This window comes from Mus caroli, chromosome 6, assembly GCF_900094665.2.
Source record: "Mus caroli chromosome 6, CAROLI_EIJ_v1.1, whole genome shotgun sequence".
Taxonomy (NCBI): domain Eukaryota; kingdom Metazoa; phylum Chordata; class Mammalia; order Rodentia; family Muridae; genus Mus; species Mus caroli.
This window is the reverse complement of record NC_034575.1, coordinates 36,895,745-36,914,388: the sequence shown is the minus strand read 5'-3', so window position 1 is coordinate 36,914,388 and position 18,644 is coordinate 36,895,745. Positions and strand designations below refer to the sequence as shown.

The 18,644-nt window shown below is 44.0% G+C and overlaps 1 protein-coding gene across 2 annotated transcripts in view; it reads right to left on the bottom strand.

The window, feature by feature from the left end:
- Positions 1-16,108, bottom strand: part of Clcn1 (chloride voltage-gated channel 1) — a 29,119-nt gene extending 13,011 nt beyond the window's left edge. Inside the window, exons 1-13 of one of the 2 annotated variants that reach the window (XM_029478971.1) lie at positions 15,844-16,108; positions 12,561-12,681; positions 12,032-12,163; positions 11,305-11,433; positions 11,004-11,137; positions 9,770-9,847; positions 9,266-9,344; positions 8,624-8,702; positions 3,884-4,009; positions 3,504-3,588; positions 3,204-3,305; positions 2,805-2,889; positions 2,416-2,565 (exon numbers count right to left, since the gene is read on the bottom strand). In XM_029478971.1, the coding sequence (XP_029334831.1) occupies positions 2,416-2,565; positions 2,805-2,889; positions 3,204-3,305; positions 3,504-3,588; positions 3,884-4,009; positions 8,624-8,702; positions 9,266-9,344; positions 9,770-9,774 (711 nt within the window). In that variant the 5' untranslated portion in view covers positions 9,775-9,847; positions 11,004-11,137; positions 11,305-11,433; ... (1 more) ...; positions 12,561-12,681; positions 15,844-16,108. The remainder of the gene's footprint in view (positions 1-2,415; positions 2,566-2,804; positions 2,890-3,203; positions 3,306-3,503; positions 3,589-3,883; positions 4,010-8,623; positions 8,703-9,265; positions 9,345-9,769; positions 9,848-11,003; positions 11,138-11,304; positions 11,434-12,031; positions 12,164-12,560; positions 12,682-15,843) is intronic. The other variant, XM_021164712.2, reaches the window with a different exon arrangement.
- Between the last annotated feature and the right edge of the window lie 2,536 nt (positions 16,109-18,644).

Here is an 18,644-nt window from a genome sequence, read left to right as displayed (position 1 = left end):
AACAATTTGAATGTCTCATAAGCTTCTATTTGGAAATTCATCTCTGTTGTGATATCAAGAGGATGAGGACCTAATCTAGCGGTGATGCTCTGAAGTGGAGGCTTCGGAAATTTGTTAGGATTAGACATGGCACTGGGATGAATCATTAGTGATGACTTCATGGCAGCTTTCTGAGGAGAACAGACAGATGAACCCAAACACACGTGCTTCTTATTGTTTGCCTCACAGCTTAGGATTCTGTTAACAAGAGCACCATTGCTGGTATGACTCTGCAAGCTTAGATGTCCAGAACTGTGAGCCAAAAATTACTCTTTCCCTTATAAAGCAGCCTACCTCAGATATTTAATTAGAATAAGGAAAAAACAGTCAGGTATAAGGACTTCCTTATTTTAATTTGGCTACATGTTCTATTTTTCACATTTGACAAAAATAAGGGGACTGTTGTGAGTGCAGTGATTAGGCAATGACAATACTGGGAAGCAGTGACTGGGGAAACGGAGTTTGTAGCAAGGAATACTTTTATAATTAGAAGTACTAAAGAATATTGTAGATCTTCTATAAACTGTTGAGCTTGAAATATAGCCCAGAACGTGTTTCTTTTTCTTATACACTTACAATATGAATGTTCTCTAGGATATAATTCAGTGAGAAGTTAATTATAGTGACATACAGATGAATCCTTCCATATCATCCAAGTGGGGATCTGAAAATAAGCTTGATGTTGGGGAGATATGGGGAGATATATAACTTGAAATCTGGGGATGCAGATAAGGTAAGCAGTGAGAGTTAAAAGATATTTTATTTTTAGAAAACTTTTCAAAATCTTGGCATTTTACCAGTCTACAGGACCCCAAAGGTGGCATACTGCTTAGACCAAGCCATACCATTCTAGAATAGATTCTGAAATACTATTAAATCATGGACTGGGCTCCTGCAGAAGGGACTGTAGATTCAACAGTCAGTGCAGAGTTATTGGGTTGGGGTTCATGCTAATATCTCAGCAGGAAAGGACACGTTTAAGGCTAGCTTGCATTACAAAATAAGACCTAACTTTACTCCCAGTAAAGTAAGTCCAACCAGTATAGAAAGCCAGAACTTATAAATTAGAGAAGATGAGAATTATAAATGAAAGTCTAGACATCAAATCGTTAATATGATTCTTGGAATATTTTCAGGAAAAATTAGCATTCGTTTTGAATAAAGAAACATAAAGGGTATAATAGTGTCCAAAATATGGATTAAGTTAGTTCACTGTTAATGAATGAACTGGAAAGGAAGAAATCCACAGCAAACCCTGGGAGCCTAAGCTTGTGATCTGAGACTTGCTGTGGGAAGCAGCTGGCATCTTTAATAATAATATCATTGAAAGATATATTAACAAGCAACAGCACAAAGCTAGGAAATATAAAATTAGCCAAACACCAATGGCCAAGAGTTATGTATTTGGCACGTGGTATTTCATAGCATTTATTGAATAAGTGAGGTCACTGTCTTATAGGAACAATACCAATATAACTTAGTGATTCATATTTCATAAAGTATCATAAAAGAGCAAGGTATTGAAAAGCTTGAGAATTTAGGCTGGACAGAGATACCTATAAGAGTCCCAGTAGCCACAGGAAATACTGGCTTGCTTATTTGAGGCATGTTATTAGTAAAAAAGAACACCAAAAGGAAACCTCGGACAATCACCAACTATGCAGGTTTAGTAATAAAACTATGCAGGCTTAGTAATAAAAACCATCTTTGTACAAGGTAATGATGTGAAGCTGCTACATTTATAACTTGTGATAGACAGATCTAAAAGGTAAGGATGTAGCGGTATCAGCTTTCATTTCCTAATTAAAGTTAGAGAAACTGGTCTCGCCTAGAAAAAACCCTTACACTCTCATTGCCTGAATAGAGAATAATTACATTTCTAAAAATTATTTATAGTCTTAGTAAGGTTGATTTAGTATTTCATCACCTTCAAAATTCTAGAAAAGAGATGATAGAGATTTGTGTGCAAATCACCTGGAATTGAATAACAAATCTGTGGAGATTAAATATCTAATTATCTTAACACGTGGGAGGAATTTGGTTAATTGGCCTGGGGTTTTTACACAGTTATCTATATTGCTAAACTCTGTCTTGCTCAAATTTACTTGACTGCTCTGATGCCTTAAAAAGATAACAAGGGGAACTATTAAAAGGGTTATTATAATTATGGCAAACATCACTAGAATGCCATGAATGGAGCAATTAAACTACATCCTAGTTCATTTTGATAGACAGGCAACTTGTGTTGTGGTTTCTTCCTGATTTCTGTCCAGGTTGGACACAGAGAAGTTGAAGTTCTGTCCCTCCTGTATAAGGCCTGGGCTCTTCTCCTGTACACAGACAGAAGCTGAGAGGGGCTGTAGTCGGGCAGAATACCTTCATAACGAAGAAGAGAAGGATGATGATGACCACGTTGACCTGGGGGTGAATCCACACAGCTGACTGGCCCAAGCTTTGGGGGTCACCTATGTGCTTTACCCATGTGTTGTTGTCAAAGAGGGTACTGATAGCTTCACGGGGCATCAGCTGTGAGGAAGAAGCAGAGCAGGCAGGTTTTCCACGAATGTATCATATGTCCTGTGTTAGAGAATGTATCCCCAGCCTGGTTAGTCCAGAACTCTTTTTGTTCTTTTCTCTGAGAGAAAGTCTACCCTTGGGCAAAACTATGCAAGCTCCAAGTTCGAGCAGTTGCCCCGCTCCTGGTTTAGATCCAGAGCCACAGGTATGAGTTAACCCCCTGCTTTTAGATAACCCCTAGAGCTGACCTCTCCAGCCATGAATTGACCCATTCCTGGTGGAAATGTGAGCGAGGCGATGACAAAGGTAACAATTCCAGGATATAGCAGGCGGCTGAAAAAGGAAAAAGGGTTAGCTCTATCCCCCGCTTAGCTAGCCCACAGTGCAGCTACACTCAGCTTCCAAGCTGTTGTTTCCCATAGTCTTCTATTCATTTCAGCAAAGCATACTCTCTTGGTCAAGAAAATGATCACGTGGTAAGAGCCTGCACAGCTAGCCCCTACCCACAGTATCAGGGCTTCCCATAGTTGTAAGCAGCAATGCTACCTAAAGGCATTCATTCACCTAAAGGAGGAACTAACTGCTGGGGGGGGGGNGGGGAGAATCAGAAGCTAAGTGTGCAGGGCAAGTGAAGGGCAATGACTCACTGCTTAGCAAGAAACTGGCTGAGACACTTGTGCTTTCGGACACCGAGCATGACTTGGCGATGCAGATAAACGAAAACAGCTCCCAAGAACCCGCAGCAAATCCTAAGGGTGCAAGTCACAGGGCTGGAAGCTCCGACCCAGACTCTGGAGGGAAGCAAGCCAGCAGCTTCCCCTTCTCTCACTACTCAGCTGCCTCATGGTTAATCCATACTTTCACTTATGCTCTCCCCAGCTTCTTCCTGGTCCATAGTCATACCCCAACCTCTGCTCCCCACAGCCAGAAAGAGTGGTCCCACTAACCCAATGACAGCAAAAGCTGGGAGTTCCTTCAGGTCAAAGGGGAAATCCATTCGGAAATTCGTTCTGAACAGAGCAGTGATGGTGACTGTAGGATGAAAAGGCAGCATTAGTGTGGGAGCTCCCAGAGAGCCGCAGGGAGAGGAAGACAAGTGTCAAGGTATCTTCCCTTCCTCAACCCCAACCTCTTCTCTTCCATCCAATTTTCCTACTAGCATCTCGCCATGCGTATACTCTCAAACCATGATCTAGTTTTCTCCCTAGACCCTGAGCCTTGGTCTTCCTTCCCAGACAACACCATGCATTCTTTATTTAAAGTGCTCCAGAGCTACACTTTACCACCACCCCTATTTCATACCACCTCCACCAAGACCTCCCGTTACCAGCATCCTTGTTCCACACGGCCAACACACGGAACACAAAGGCACTGAATGTGGCTGCAAAGAATCCTCGCCAGTAATTCCGAACAGCAAAGTAGGTAGAGGTGACCTCGATGCTAAATAGCACTCCTATGGGGCAGGAAAACAAGTCAGGTGCAGACACCCCATACCTCCCACTGCTGGGATCTCAGGAGCTGCACCTGAGTTGTGAGTCTGCGAAGCACCAGTGGAAGTGACATTTTCTTGTTCCTTACTACAGTCACATTCTTGTCTATGGAGGCTTTTTCCACCCCCAGTCCAGGAATGTGGACCAATGAGGTACAGAGAAGGTGGGAAATGGATAGGCTTTTAATCCCTGAACTTCAAGCTCAAGTATCTTTGTACTTAAATTATAGGACTGAGTGGGGTTCACAACTGTCAAATATCCATGGGATTTATGGAAAGGCGAAACAGTTCTGCAAATTAAACATGAAGAAGCTTCCAGAGGAGGTGGTCAGCATTGTTGCCAAAGAGGCTTCAGGGTTTGCATATTGCTTGACAACCCTTTTCATCTCCCTATTGCTCCTTCTACCCAAGGGCAAATTTATGAGAAATAAGAAAGACAGGATTGGGCATTCTGCACATCGACAGGATTCAATATTTGAGAAAAAGAAAGCAGAGGAATGTTTCTAACAGTGATGGCAATACAAAAGGAGGCTCACAAGGTCTAAAGCCAGGACAGCCAGGGTGAGAAGGTAAACCATTATGCTTAGCAAGGTGAGTGAGGTAAATAGGAATGGCAGCTAGTAGTCACTAGTTCTTGTTCTGAGGGGAGAGGCTCAAGCTTAAAACGAGGAGGGCAAATGTAGCATAGACAAGGTGCTGAGCCAAAGGCAGCAACACCAGCGAGGTCAGAAAAGCACCATTTCCAACAACAAAGGGAAGCTTTAGGAAATCTGTAAGCTTTAGGATAAGGGAGTTGATCTTTGATTAGGTCATCAATGATCTGACCTAAACCTTAGCTAAGCCTCTTCTGTATCAAACAGGAGGTCAGAGAACTGAGATGGAGCTGAGGACCAGCCCAATAGGAAAAACAAAACATAAACAGGGCAGACTTTGTCCTTTCTCATGGTGTACTTTGTTGGTCTGCTCAGGGCTGGCCATTCCCTCTGTATTCAGACAGCAGCTCACTTGATAGGAATTTTCTTCTCCTCATGCTGTATTCAAAAGTCACATCTCCCAAATTCCTCATGACCATCACCATTTCTTTTGCAGGGGACGGTGACTAGCCACACTGACTCTAAGGAGATAGTGGCTTAGGGTTATTTTCACCTGGGGCCAAAGCTGTGTTTTGGTAGAGGATTTCTCTGTTATCTCCTTCTCTAGAAAGCCACACCCATTCTCCTTGTCAAGTAGAAAGCATGCGTTCTCATCCTCCTCTCGTGGCATTTTGGATTATTGTGTTTTCCACTTTCAGATGTGGCTATTTGTTCACACTACTAAGTTTTCTGGGATTGGATGTTCCTTGGAAACTAAGCCCTGGCATAGTGGTGAGAACCCATTTGGAGTTCAATGCCTATACTGGAGTAGAGAGGAGAAGAGAAGACATGGAGGAGGAAAGACCACAGTGAGGGAATTTCAAAGGATGGAGCTGAGTAATGAAGAGTTATGCCTGCCACTCTTCCTGTCCTGCTCTTAAATCCCAAGGGCAGAAGTCCATGCTATGAATCACGTTGTCATAATAAAAGTAAAACCAGCTTTGTTCTGCCTGAGTGCAATTATTCAACTTACATTTTACAACCATTTTCCCCCCATGATGGAGACCCAGGAGACTTTTCTGTAGCAGTTCTGTCACAGTGTGATTGGGAATGAGAGCTAACTTTCATGTTAGCCCAAGACAAACATAAAATATGCTGCTAAAAGAAAACAGAGCTTTAGAAACATGAGCAGCAGTTAGAAACTCTGGTGCCTTAGATCTGGAACATTGCGCTATTCTTCTGCTGTTTTCTCTCTGGTCCCCATGCCACGTCTCTGTCCAGTTAAGCCACTGCTCCTGGTCTCCATCTCCTGCTAGTCACGAACTCCATTTCTTTCCTAACTAATGCCTGTGGCATCAGCAATGGATACTAATTAGATTCAACTTAGTTCCTGGATTATAGATTCATCGACAGTTTTATATTTGGCCATGCCATAGGAACGTTAAACTCAATATCCTCTAAGTAAAATTTGTTCACTCCCCCCCAGATCCAGTTTACTTCCTGTGTCCTCTCTCAAGGTCACTGATATCCGTATCTATTGCATGGCAAGCACTGCGAGCCTGGATGCTGGCATAGAACTCTCTCTCCTATCTTCACAAAATATTGGCCAAGAGGGAGCATCAATAGGACTTGAGCCCACTGGAGTTTCTCAGCCCTTCCTCTATCTCCTTTGCTGCCCAGTTATGCCTGTCATCGTGTACAATCAGGATGAGGACAATGGTCTTCTTGTTAATCTTAGATCAATCCCATTAATCCACAGCCAACTCTATCCTGCACATTTGTGCCAAAGGGATTGGATAGGCAGGCTGAGCTAACCATGTTACTTCCTTGTTTTAAATCCTTCCATGGTTTCAATTCTTCCATGACAATACTTCACAAAGTCAGTCTCATGAGATAATACAAGTCCCATGACATGGTCTCTACAAAGAAGGCTTGATTAGAAATACTGTTTGCAGCCACCCTGGGTACTCAAAAGGCATTCTGACAGCTCAGATGTTCTCATTACCTTTCCAGTTCACTTGTTGTTGTTGTTTTTTTTTAAAACTACTTATTTATCCCTTTTACTCTCCCATTTTTCTAACCAACTGGAACTCAGAGTCACTTTTCACCTGTTACACCCATTAACACTGGGAAGAACTGCGCTCTGAGAAACATATTTGGGCAAATCCTACCCTAGAGAATAAACCGTGTATTACTCTGCATGGCTTCTGCAGAGCTTCGTGATGCAGGCCCATTTATCTGCTCTGACTCACTTCCTACTATACTTTGCATTCTCCCCAGCACTACTTCTTGCTGTAGCAGCAGATATTGACTTTGGATGCTGTCCATTCTGTTCAGGGTTTCCTTTTCGCCTTTTAGGCTTCTACCAAACAATGTCTCTGTCATAAAGTTTCACAGGCTCCTCCAGGCTGCCTCGGAGGTTCGCTGCACTTTGCCTAGGAAGCCACATGGTCACTAAACTGTCTGCAATGATCTGTGTGCCTGTCTCCCTGAGCTCCTTGAGCGTGCAGGGCCAACCCACTACCTGGCACACAATGGGAGCGAAAGGGCTTTGGTCGTTTCAGTCGGATGATGAATTAGATTACTTTGATCACTACAAGGGATTAGGAGCTGCCTATGTTGTGAGTAAAATCTCAACATTATATTTTTCTCTCTCAGTTATTCTATATTCACAAAAAAGAATCAAGTGCTGCCACCTGCATATAGGTTTGTCATTTGCTGCATAAAGCAAAAAGCCTGAGCACAGCTCCTTCATTCACAAGTGCTTAGCAGTTTTGTGTGCCAAGAGCAATGTCTTACCATAACTTTCCTCAGGTAAGTCCCAAGACCAGAAAGAACCTCATAAACTGCAGTGTCAGGAAGAGAATGCAGATTCCCTTCACTTTAAAACACTTCTGACAACCAAAACAACCATAAATTCTTCTTTTATTTGTAAGACTAAGGGGTAAATAAACACAGCATGTATGTAATTATAGGTGTGAATGTCTAATGTGCAAAAACTCAAACACACAGACCATCCACTGACAGGGGCTAATGACTTTAATGACTGGAGCTGACAACAGAAGTGTAAACAGGATGCCAGTGGTGAACACACTTCCTGGATGCCCTCATGCTGTGTGCTTCCACCATGTGAGAACGAGGCATATAGAATATGCTTTCATTAATTTTGAACTCTCACCATACATCACTTCTGAGTTAAGCTATTTTAGATACCTAGAAAACTCCTCTAAGAATGCAGTTTCATCATCAAAGAGGTTTCTAGCAACTGGTTGTTTAAGAAGCACATGCCCTTCTATAACTGCATTTCTTCAATTATTGACATGGAATTTCACCATCAGTGACTTCAATGAATGAGCCATACAACCCCTGCCCTGCTAACATAGCTACAACTCAGCTTTGATAAGGGAATAAACAGGCCTGCTTTTTGTGACAGGTCCTATCGCTACTAACCTATGATAATATCACTGTTTTTCTTATATGGATAGAAAGAGTTTAACCCACTTTTAGGTTGCTGGCATATAAAAAATAACCCACTCTAAAGCTCCCATAAGCATTTTCCATTCTAAAGCTCATCATTAATCTATACACAGTCTACTGAAATCCCGGTGTCTTTAATAAAACAAAAGAGGTAAGTTTTCCCTTGGAGAAGGAAGTACACAGATTCTCCTGTTACAGAAAAGTATGTGTAAAGTAAAAGTCTTGGCAATGCAAAAGGCTTTAGCATAAGTAGAAACTAAGAGAGCTGCTGTGTTTCTAATACCTGACTCTGCATGTGCTGCTAACATGCCCCTGCTCCAGTCACTGGTCTTTCTATGATGCTCTACTGAACTGCACTCATACTATTAGGTAGGAATTCATGTAAAATGGTTAGAAGAAGGCAAAATGCAGGTGCTACCTAAGAGCGGGTGGCAGCTCTTGTTATAGTGGAAATGGTTAAATGCAGCACTTGGCGAAGCTGACAAGAACAAGCTGGTCGGCTCATGCTCTGGGGATAGGGCAGACTTACCTCCAAGTGGTGTTCCAAAACAGCAACCGACCCCCACGGCACAGCCCACTGTCAGGATGTCAGTGTAATAGTATGGCTGCTACTAGGGAGAGACAGACACACAGACAGACAGACAGGAAGGAGGAGAAGAGCAGAGGCAGAGAGATGGGAGGAGAATAAGCATAGATGGGAAACAAAAGAGAATGAGAGACCTATATCACAGGAATGAACATGGTCCCATCAACCCTGTGATTCCCAGGCTAGGAGAAACTCAATGAGTTTGGCAATCAGGAAGTGACTTTATGAGCTCAAGGCCAACAATCCAAAACACATCAAGAAAAATGTTAACTAAATAGATGCCCAGCAAATGAACAAATAGTGATGAAACAAAGAAGGGCTGAGAAGTAGTAGCAAGAGGTGGCAAGACTTCACTCCAACAGAAAACCAGGAGATGAGAGCAGCCATTGTCAAAAGGGTACTCAGCTCTTGGGTAGAAACATATGGGTCCCTGGAGCCCGGGTGTGGCAATCCAGTCACTCCCTGGTTGCCCACCCGTAAGTCCCTTCAGTGAGCATGGCTCCTCAACCCCAAAGCCACAGCAGACACCAACCACCCCTCCAAATCTGGCTCAGGCAACCAAGGTAGGGAGGAAGTGAAACTTGCCTCCATCAGGGGCTGCAAAGTAGCATCCCACGCCCACTGCACAGGCTGGCACCAGGAGATCAAGCTGCCCAGGCACGGTCTGCAACAGAGAAGCACGACGGGCAAGGCAGGTGGCGGAGGGGGACAGACAGGTGGTATGTAAACCAGGTGGATGGGTGTCAGGAACCACAGAAGAATGGGGGCAGCACAGGAGGAAACATGGAAAGGAATTGACACAGTTCATGTGGGTAGGAAGATAACATGGGGCAGGCCTGGCTCAGTCACCAAAGGGAGACACAGATCAGGAAGGGATAGACACTAGGAAGACAGACAGAAGCTGGGCAGAGGGGATGATATGGCTAGGATCAGCAGGCAGGGCCATGGAAAACTGGAGCATAGGTTAGTAAGATTCCGCCTTCAGCACCAAGGCCAGCCCAGAGCAGGCAACCCTCCCCTGCTCTCTGCACACGCGAGGGCTTCCTTCTACCAACTGGTCCTTGTTGTGCTGTACTGCCTCACCCTTACCTCATAGACACCAGAGAACATGGACATAAACTTGCTGAGGACAGCAGCACAGATGCTGGCGATGTGAACAAAGGGACCCTGGGAGAGAAGAGGAGAGACGGGGCTCAGGGATGGAGGAGAAACACAGAGATGCCATTGAACCACAATTTCCTGCTCCAGGCCCTGGGCTAGTTGCTAGAAATGGAGAAGCCAGACAAAAGTTCTGCCTTAAAGGAGTCTCATTCGAGGAAGGAAGAGATGAAAAATCAGTGTGCTATCATAGCAGACAATGCCACAGCCTAGGAAGCAAACAAATAGAAGTAAGGCAAAAGAGGCAAGGTGGGGACTAGGAGAAGGTGGCTGTCTCTTGCCAGTCACCACCCAAGTTAGTCCCTTGAGTGATAATGACATGAGTGAGGCTCATGGGTGTCAGAGTGAGAGTGTTCTAGGGAACAGATATTCCAGGTGTCCTGAGTGGGACCAGCATGGAATGGCAGAAAAATGGAGAAAAGCCTTATAATCCAAGCACAGGGATGAAGGCAGACTGTGGGGCTGGCCAGCTCTTGGGAGGAGTGGAGATCTTATATTAGGTGATATGGAGAGCTCTTGTGGCTTTCTTGACTAGAGGTCAGAAGCATCAAATTCTGTTTTGAAAGATGCTTTGTCTACTGTGCACAATGGTGATTAGGGGGCAGGGCAAGTGTGTTCACAGGGGTGAAACTGAAGGAACCTAGAAGGAGGAAGTCTCACTCTAGATCTGTTTTCTCATGCCAAAATAATGGGAAGCCCAAGGACTGTGTTAATTTTGAGGCTAGCCTGGGCAACATAAAAGTTCCAGGTTAGCCTGAGCTACAAAATGAGATGATTTCAAACAAGCAAATAACCAAACACAAATTAAAAAATAAGTAATAAATAAATGAATAATAAATAAAACAAGGAGACTGGTTCAGATTATGTAGAGGATAGACGTTTTCTATAGACATTTGGTTGTCATAACTTGGGTCTGCTACTGGTATCTACAGTTAGAAGTCAGGGATAATGCTAGCATCTCACAGGTCAGAGCACACCCCTCTTCCCAGCAGTTTTCCAGTCCCAGACCTTAGTTTGCCCAGTTGTGGGGCTGTCGTAAAGTTTCACAGCTCTAGTAGTTGTGTCACCAAACCCAGGGTGAGAAACTTCCCCCTTGTTACTGCCCTTTGGCCATAGCCGAGTTCAGACAGCTCTACCATCCATTCCTTCGGCTGTGCACGCTTACCTCTTTCCCCACAGGGATGCCACTGCCCAGTCCAGCTGTCAAGGCCACCACCTTGGCTACAAAGGCCTTGAGTGTGAGGTATTCCTTCAAGACAACACCACGAAGAATTGTCTTCATCTCAGGGATTCCAGAGCCTAAAAGGGTTAAAAACAGATGAGGTACCTACAAGGTCATGCTAGAGGTTAAATGGAAGAGGAAAGCAGAGATGGGAAAGAAGAAAACCAGGTTGAGGAGGACGGGGCAGGTCAGAGTGGGAGGTCTGTAAAAAACCAGACTGCATCATCTTATACAAAGTACTCACCCACAGCCTGGGGAGAGATGAGTTGGCAAAAGAGGGCACTGAAGAGGATGAGGATAAGTGGGAAGGTGACCCAGGCCAGGTACTGTAGAGGAAGGCTGGGCTGCATCTGGGCATAGGTCCACTTGTAGGCTGCAGGAACACAGACTCTGAATCAGTTAAAATTGAAGGAAGGTTGACAGTGAGGTGATCTCACCACTACCCCCACATTCACACCACCAGATTTTATGCCAACTTGCTCTCATGCCCTGGGCATCTTGTTTGCCTGGCCCCAGGGCATTCCTTTCACTGTACAGGTAGAAACTCTGAGCTGAGGGAGGTGGCTATCTGTCCAAGTTCCCTCTGGCAGAGGTAGCTAGTGGCTGTGGTGCAAGTCAGAGTTGAGTATGAAGATGTTGTAGCACTTGGCTAGAGGCCATAGGGTAACCACTGACAACAGAAGGGAACCCTAAGACTTAGAAATTTCAGTGATGAGACTGAAGAATCCTGGGATAGCCGCAGAGGCCAGTAACCCTGTTAGAGGGGTATTCACAGCTGGCATGGGGGCTGGCAGGAAAAGCCTGGGTGGTGTTAGGGTTCTCAATAAGTTTAGTTTTATCTGGAGTCAGAGTCATACTTGATCATTCATACAACATGCTCAGCCCAAACACACCTAGTCTACTCTAGGCAAGAACTCCGCGATAGTTTCCATATGGAAAAGGTAGAGGGCAGCAGTCCAGAGAGAACCTACCCTGAAGGCTCTTGGCACTAACATAGTCCATGCACCAGCTGACTAGAGCCATCAGTAGGCCCAGGAGCACAAGAAAGATCCAATCTTCCCCAAGCTTCCTTCTCAGCACACGTCCCAGACGATGGACACAGTCTAGGGAGAAGTAAAGGGAAAGAAGGAAGAAAGCAGCTCTCTAGCCATTTTTTTTGGGGACCAGGCTGAGGAATGGAGGTAGGAGTCAGCTCTGTATTGGTCACTGGACATCTCTTTATGTCTCTGCCAGTTACTGCCCCTATCATTCCAGAAAGCACTACAACCCTACTCCTGTAATGTTCTGTAATGTCCTTGTAAATACAATGTTTATGTAAACTCTTGTTTCTTATGGCTGGGAAAAAAAGCCAAACAAAATATATCTCTATGTGTGCATGTGTGTGTGAACACGCACACACACACACATATGTGTTGGGAGATGTGTAATGGGGCATCTAGGTTATTCTCTCAATCCCTGTATCTCCTATTCCAGATTCCTTTATTCCTCAGTCCCCATCACCTTGACATTTAGAATAGTGGTCCTCATCCAAGCTGTCCATGGTAGAACTGGAGCCCATCTTCTTGGGCATTCCCCCGTCCTGTGCCTTATATGAATATTGTTCTTTGTGATGGCCATATATCTGAATGAATAAAGAACTGTCAGTGTCTTATCTTGTTGAAGAGTCAAAAAGAATACAGAAGGCATTACATAGACTCAGATTTACAGAGAACAGGAGAGCTGTTTTGAATCCTGGGCATTGAAGGTTGCATACAGAGTACTTTATGGTCTTCCCCTCTCTCAACACTCTTCTGTCCATTCACACATTTCTGTTTTCCATTGATTTTCCATGCCTGCTTCTGTTTCACCATTTCTCCCAATCCAGACATGTCTTGGTCCACAGTAGCTTTTTTTTTCAAGAAACTTATCTTCTACTTGGAAGTAGAGGTACTGAGACCTGTGTGGAAATTACTCATCCATACCAGACAGGCATTTTCTGTATTACCCTGTGTCCTACATGTCTCTGTATTTCCCTGTCACCTTTGCATTGACTTACCATCTCAGGATCCCAACTAAGACAAAGAGGGCCACAGTAACCTAGCTAATTATATGTTTTATAACTATATAGTAATATAACTATATAGTAAATATAGTTATATATTTATAGTGCTAGATGGTGTCTGCATGTGTTTTGCCTTCGTATGCTTGTCTGCTTTGAGACACTCCGCTTCCTTATTAAAGTTGTACAAAGCCCATCCATCTCACATTCCAGAGCTTATAGACACAAACAGGAACTGGGCTCAAGAATGCAAGTTAATTTACTTCCCAATGTGAGGTAACTGGGTCCTACAAACAAGTGAAGAGGGTGGATCTATCCTTATGTTAGCATTTGTGTCTGTGAAGGATGTAGAAGAATGCTAATGATGGCCCAACACACTCTATACTAACTCATCCTCCAGGGCCAGGGTCAGCCCAGGCCATGATTCTGGGACAGCCTGGGTAGAAGAGATCTTATTTCACAATATGAGTAGCAGTTTGATGTTTCTGTCTTGAGCAGGCACATACTAACTATCTTGCTCCTGTGGAAATCATTTCTCTTCAAACTCTACCAGTAACCCAGAGATAGAAAATACTCCTAGCTGTGCATGGTGGTGTATAACTTTAGTCCTAGCACTCAGGAGGCAGAGGCTGGCAGATCTCTGTGAATCTGAAGCCAACATGGTCTACATAGAGAGTTCCAAGCCAGCTAGAGAAACAGCTTACTAGAGATCCATTCTCAAACACAAACAAACAAAGCCAGAAAATATTTCCCTTGAAGATCAACTCTTGGGGTTCTCTTAGCACTCTGACTTGTAGACTGGGAGAAATGAGGAAACAGCGTGCTTGGTCCCTTCGAACAAACACTCAAGCAGGGAGAACACTGTTAATAGCCAGATGTATTCTGCTAGCCCAGCAGTAACCAGCACATTATGACAGGTTTAGGGAGGGAGAAATCAAAGCCCAAATGTACAAGTGATGAAATGTCTGCAAAGTGTCGTGAGTCCTCTAGTTCGAATGTCAGAATTGAGGTGGGAAGGGGAGACAAAACTACTTTGACAAAATGCTTTGAGAGTCTCTACCTATAAAACTGAGGTAGGGATTGGGGACAGAACCATCTTGACAAAATGCTGATGACTGCTGTATCCTGGGAGCTCTACACCACTCTAGTTTCTGTGTAAGGATAGTATTTCCCTCCTAAACATTAGACGAAAGGAAAACACATTACAAACCTGCTTGCCTTCAAGGTGGGTTAGAATCTGGATGAACTCTACTCCCAAACTAAACTTGCTATTCTTCCTTTGGCCAAGTGTCCTGTCACCAGAAAGTGCTCTAATTAGCTGGGCAGTGGTACATACCTTTATTCCCAGCACTCTGGAGGCAAAGCCAGGTGGATCTCTGTGAGCTCTAGGTCAACCTGACTGACTGAGCTAGTTCCAGGACAGGCAAGGAAACACAGAGAAGCCCTGTCTTGAAAAACCAAGAGAAAATAAAAGAAAAAGTGTTCTGATAGCACCTTTGCTCACATGGTCATCCAGCCTTCTCCAGAAATGACCAGCACTGGGGTGAGGATGAGCTGTCTCTGACATTTATATCCTGCTCAACACATCTCCCTCCCCACTGTGTACCTACCCGTAGCAACTGCTCAGAGATCCTCATGACCCTTGTGCTGACACCATCTACACAGCCCACCTCCAGGTTCTGAGCCTGACACCCTGTCAGCAAAACTTCTAAGTCTGATCTCTATCTCAGACTCCTTCTGTTCTCTTCCATTCTGCATTCTCTGCAGCTAAGAGGTACATTCACTTATGTTAATAGTGGCCTGTAAAATTCCCAAGGCAACTTCCTTATCTTGTGCCCACACCTATTTCTGTTCTAGTTGCCCATATACCACTGATCCCCAAGCTCTGGAGAGTAATTACCTTTGGGCATAGCTCTGTACTTTCTTTAGTGTCTTATGTTTCACAAAAAGCTTTGTTTTACAAGTAAGTGTGTGTGTGTGTGTGTCTAGGTCAGAGAACAGTCTGCAGGAGTAGATTTTTTTTTCCTTCCATTACATGGGGCCCAGGGATCAAACTTAAGTTGTTAGGCTTAGAGGCAAACAGTTTTACTTACTGAATCATTTTGTTGGCCCTTTTTAACAATTACACCCCCCCCCCAAGCAAGCAAACAAACAAAACACACAGATCTCAAGCTAGGCCAATGCTGCACCAGAATTCTACCTCCAAGTCCTTAAAAACTGGATCCCATTTCTGTTTATTGATACTGGTCATTGATCGTTGATAAATCATTCACTTTGTTTCCTCTGCTTGTCCCAATGCCTTTCTTCTGTCTTTTGTGAAAGTGTGTTTATCTGTGTGTGTTTGCACACACGCGCACATGTACATGCATTCTACAGGGGATTGTGTAGAGAAAGCCTATGTTGCCTGCATGTGGGTGAAGGTAGAGGAGGTCCTTATAGCATTTGAAGCTCTTACAGAAACCACTCTGGTTATGTAAGAACATAAGCTTGCACTCTTCCTTTAAGTGTGGCTTTGCTGGTTCTCCACATGGTTTGAATATTCTGTTAGTAAAGGCTATGCAAAAGTGCGTGCAACTCTTCAACAAACACACTAAGCTCAGATCTTTAAAAGGCTTTCATATACTGAGTATATTTACCATTTAGTTTTCAAAATAAATTGTGTACCCCCTTCTCACATAACAATCAATTTTCACTAATCCTTGGCCCCAGACAACCGCTGCTCCCCTTCCCTCCCCAGGACATTACCTGTGTAGGGTGGGCATTGTGCCTGGGACCCTTGTCCTTTCGGGGACGGTGCTGAAGGCCCCCATTCTCTGAGGGCAGTCCATAGCTGGTACAATGTTCAAAGGGCATGTACTGGTACTGAGGGGCACTGCCCCACCAGCTCTGTTCCCCTCCATGCCGCTGGGACTGGGACCGCTCCATGTGTCCTCCCCCCAAGCCCCAGCCAGGCCTTGGCCTGCTTGCTCCTAGTCTCCCCCAAGTAGCTCCTTAAGCCTCTGCTTTTGACTGTCCCCAAGGCGTCTGGGGCAACATGCCCACCTCTAGCTATTTATAGCTGTCTCTCCATCACATGACACCCCCCCCCCCGCCACATCTGATCCTTCTGGGGTCGAAGCAGGTGTGAGTGGAGTGTGGGGGTGGGGGATAGGATGAGAACCTGTGGGACAGTCCAACAGGGAATTCCCTCTGCCAGCCAGCAGCACTGTTCCGTTCCTACAAGGCTCACAGCTCCAGGTTACTAGTCCCTTTATAAATATCACCAGGACCAGAATGAAAAATTTCCTAGTGAAATTTCTAGGCTGGGGTAGAGCTGAGCCTTCCCTGCAGAGCTCATGGAAAGTGAGGGGAGAGAGTGCTGAATGAAGCTACTCAGTGTTTTGGGAACATCAGACAGGCAACTCACCTGGGAGAGTAGCTGATGCCTCTCCATGTTGGGCTGGTTTCAGCTCAGTATTTTTTAACAATTCAGTCCTCATCTGGACTTTTCCGTGGCCAGCTTTCCACATGCACGGAATTCCCAGTTTTCTCCTCCAGTTCTCTGTCTTTGAGTCTGCCAAAGGTGGCTAAAACCACTCCAGTGCCTTCCCCTCGATCCCACCCTTACTACCACTGGGTGTGCAATGTCTCTCATTTCCTAGACATAAGTGTTAGCCCCACCAGCAGCTCAGATCAATAGAGAGGGACTGAGCTCTCAACTGGACTGTGGTGCCCATGACAGCTCTTATCGGGGCAGATTAGATAACAGGTGGGAAGGGGAAGTAGGCTGGAGTCAAGGAACAGGTGATAGGAGCCCAAGAAACAGAAGATGGACAAATAATTCCCTCTTTTCTAGTCAAGAAATGAAATTTGATGAAGGACAAAAGTACTCTGTCAGGCATTGTGTTTTTTCCATCAGGGTCTCTTTTTTCTAAGACAATATTTCCCTATCCACTCATTATAGAAGAAATGGAGGCAAACTGAATTTTGGATCCACCAAGATGAGTCTCTCCTTTAAGTCCAAGTTCGGGAACTGAAAGGTATGTGTACCAACACACTGCCATGGTCCTTATGGAAAACACTCAGTTAGAAACAGTTACCATCTGACACAGCAGTCCTACTTAGGCTTGTATAAAGAGAGGAAAACAAACCACCATCTCTCAGATATCTGTGCTCTTTTTTCACTGAAGCATATTCATAACAGCCAAGATACAAAACCACCTTTGTGGCTGTCAATAGGTGAAGGTATAAAGGAAGTTTATACACATGACTCAGCGACAAAAAAAAAAAAAAAAAAAAGACACCTTTCTAAGGCAGTGTTAAGTAAGATGTCAGACATATTCAGATACTGCGCATGCTGTTTATATGCAGAATCTAAAGTAGTCAAACACATACAGAATTGAAGGCATGGGCTGAGATGAGTGGGCTTTGGGAGTCCTGGGAAGATGCTGGTCATGGGCACACATTAGTTACATAGCTCTGAGTTTTAGAGAGCCAGTGTACATGGTGGCTACAGTTAACAATACCACAATGAGTACCTAAAATCAGTTAAGGGTAGGTTTCCCGTGACGCCACACATACACATGTGAGCTGATGGTTCAGAATCTGGATCCTGGGATCATGTTACAATGCATACACATGCTAGTACATCAGATTGTATACTTTTAATTTTTATACCATTTCTAATTATCAATTATATACCAGTAGCTTTATTAAAGCTGAAAATAGTAAAACCACTCTTTCTACAATCAATCCTGAGACTTCAGGGTTTACAATCCACCCACAAAGATTATAAATGTGGGACAGGAGCAGGAGTAAGGGTCAGATGAAGATAACAGAAAACAGAGATCAAGGGATTCCTCATAAAGAACAAAGACTATTCTTGGAGATCTTCAGAGTAAGATATTTTTCCGTTTTGTAGACTGTGGTTCTCTGAAGATAACTACTTTCTTAGGAGACTTTCAGAAACAACTATCAGATGTGATTGCTGCTTCCAAAGTATTCCTGATCCCTAAAACAGAGTAGTGTAGTCATGGACTAAGATTTGAAAGCAGAGACTAGCAGGGACTACAATGAGCTCACAGATATCATGCCAAGATGAGTACCCAGTGCAATGATAATACGCAGATTCTCAAAGCAAGAGCATGGACATAATATAAAAAATTAATTCTAGACTGCAGGACTTAAGAGTTAAATGTTATGTTCAAAATTTTAAGTAGTTTAAATCCCATGGGCTTTCATTCACAAGAGAACAAAATGTAAACTGTGCCTATCCCTTACTATGATACCTGGTTGCGCTCAGTACTTAGGTTCTGATTTGGAGTGCCCCAAGATGGGCTGTGGGTAGTCCTGCAGAGGTCCTAAACTTGGATGCAAATTCATAAGCAAGCATGTATGTGTATTCTTTGAAAGTTTTAAATCATCTCCTGTGTTTCATGATACTAAGATTAAAGGGCGTATTATACAGGAAGATGGGGAATATATGTAGTTGTGTATGAGATTATCTTTTAGTATGAAAAAGAGATTTTCCTTTCAGCTTATGTTTACTTTCCAATTCCAACCTCTGC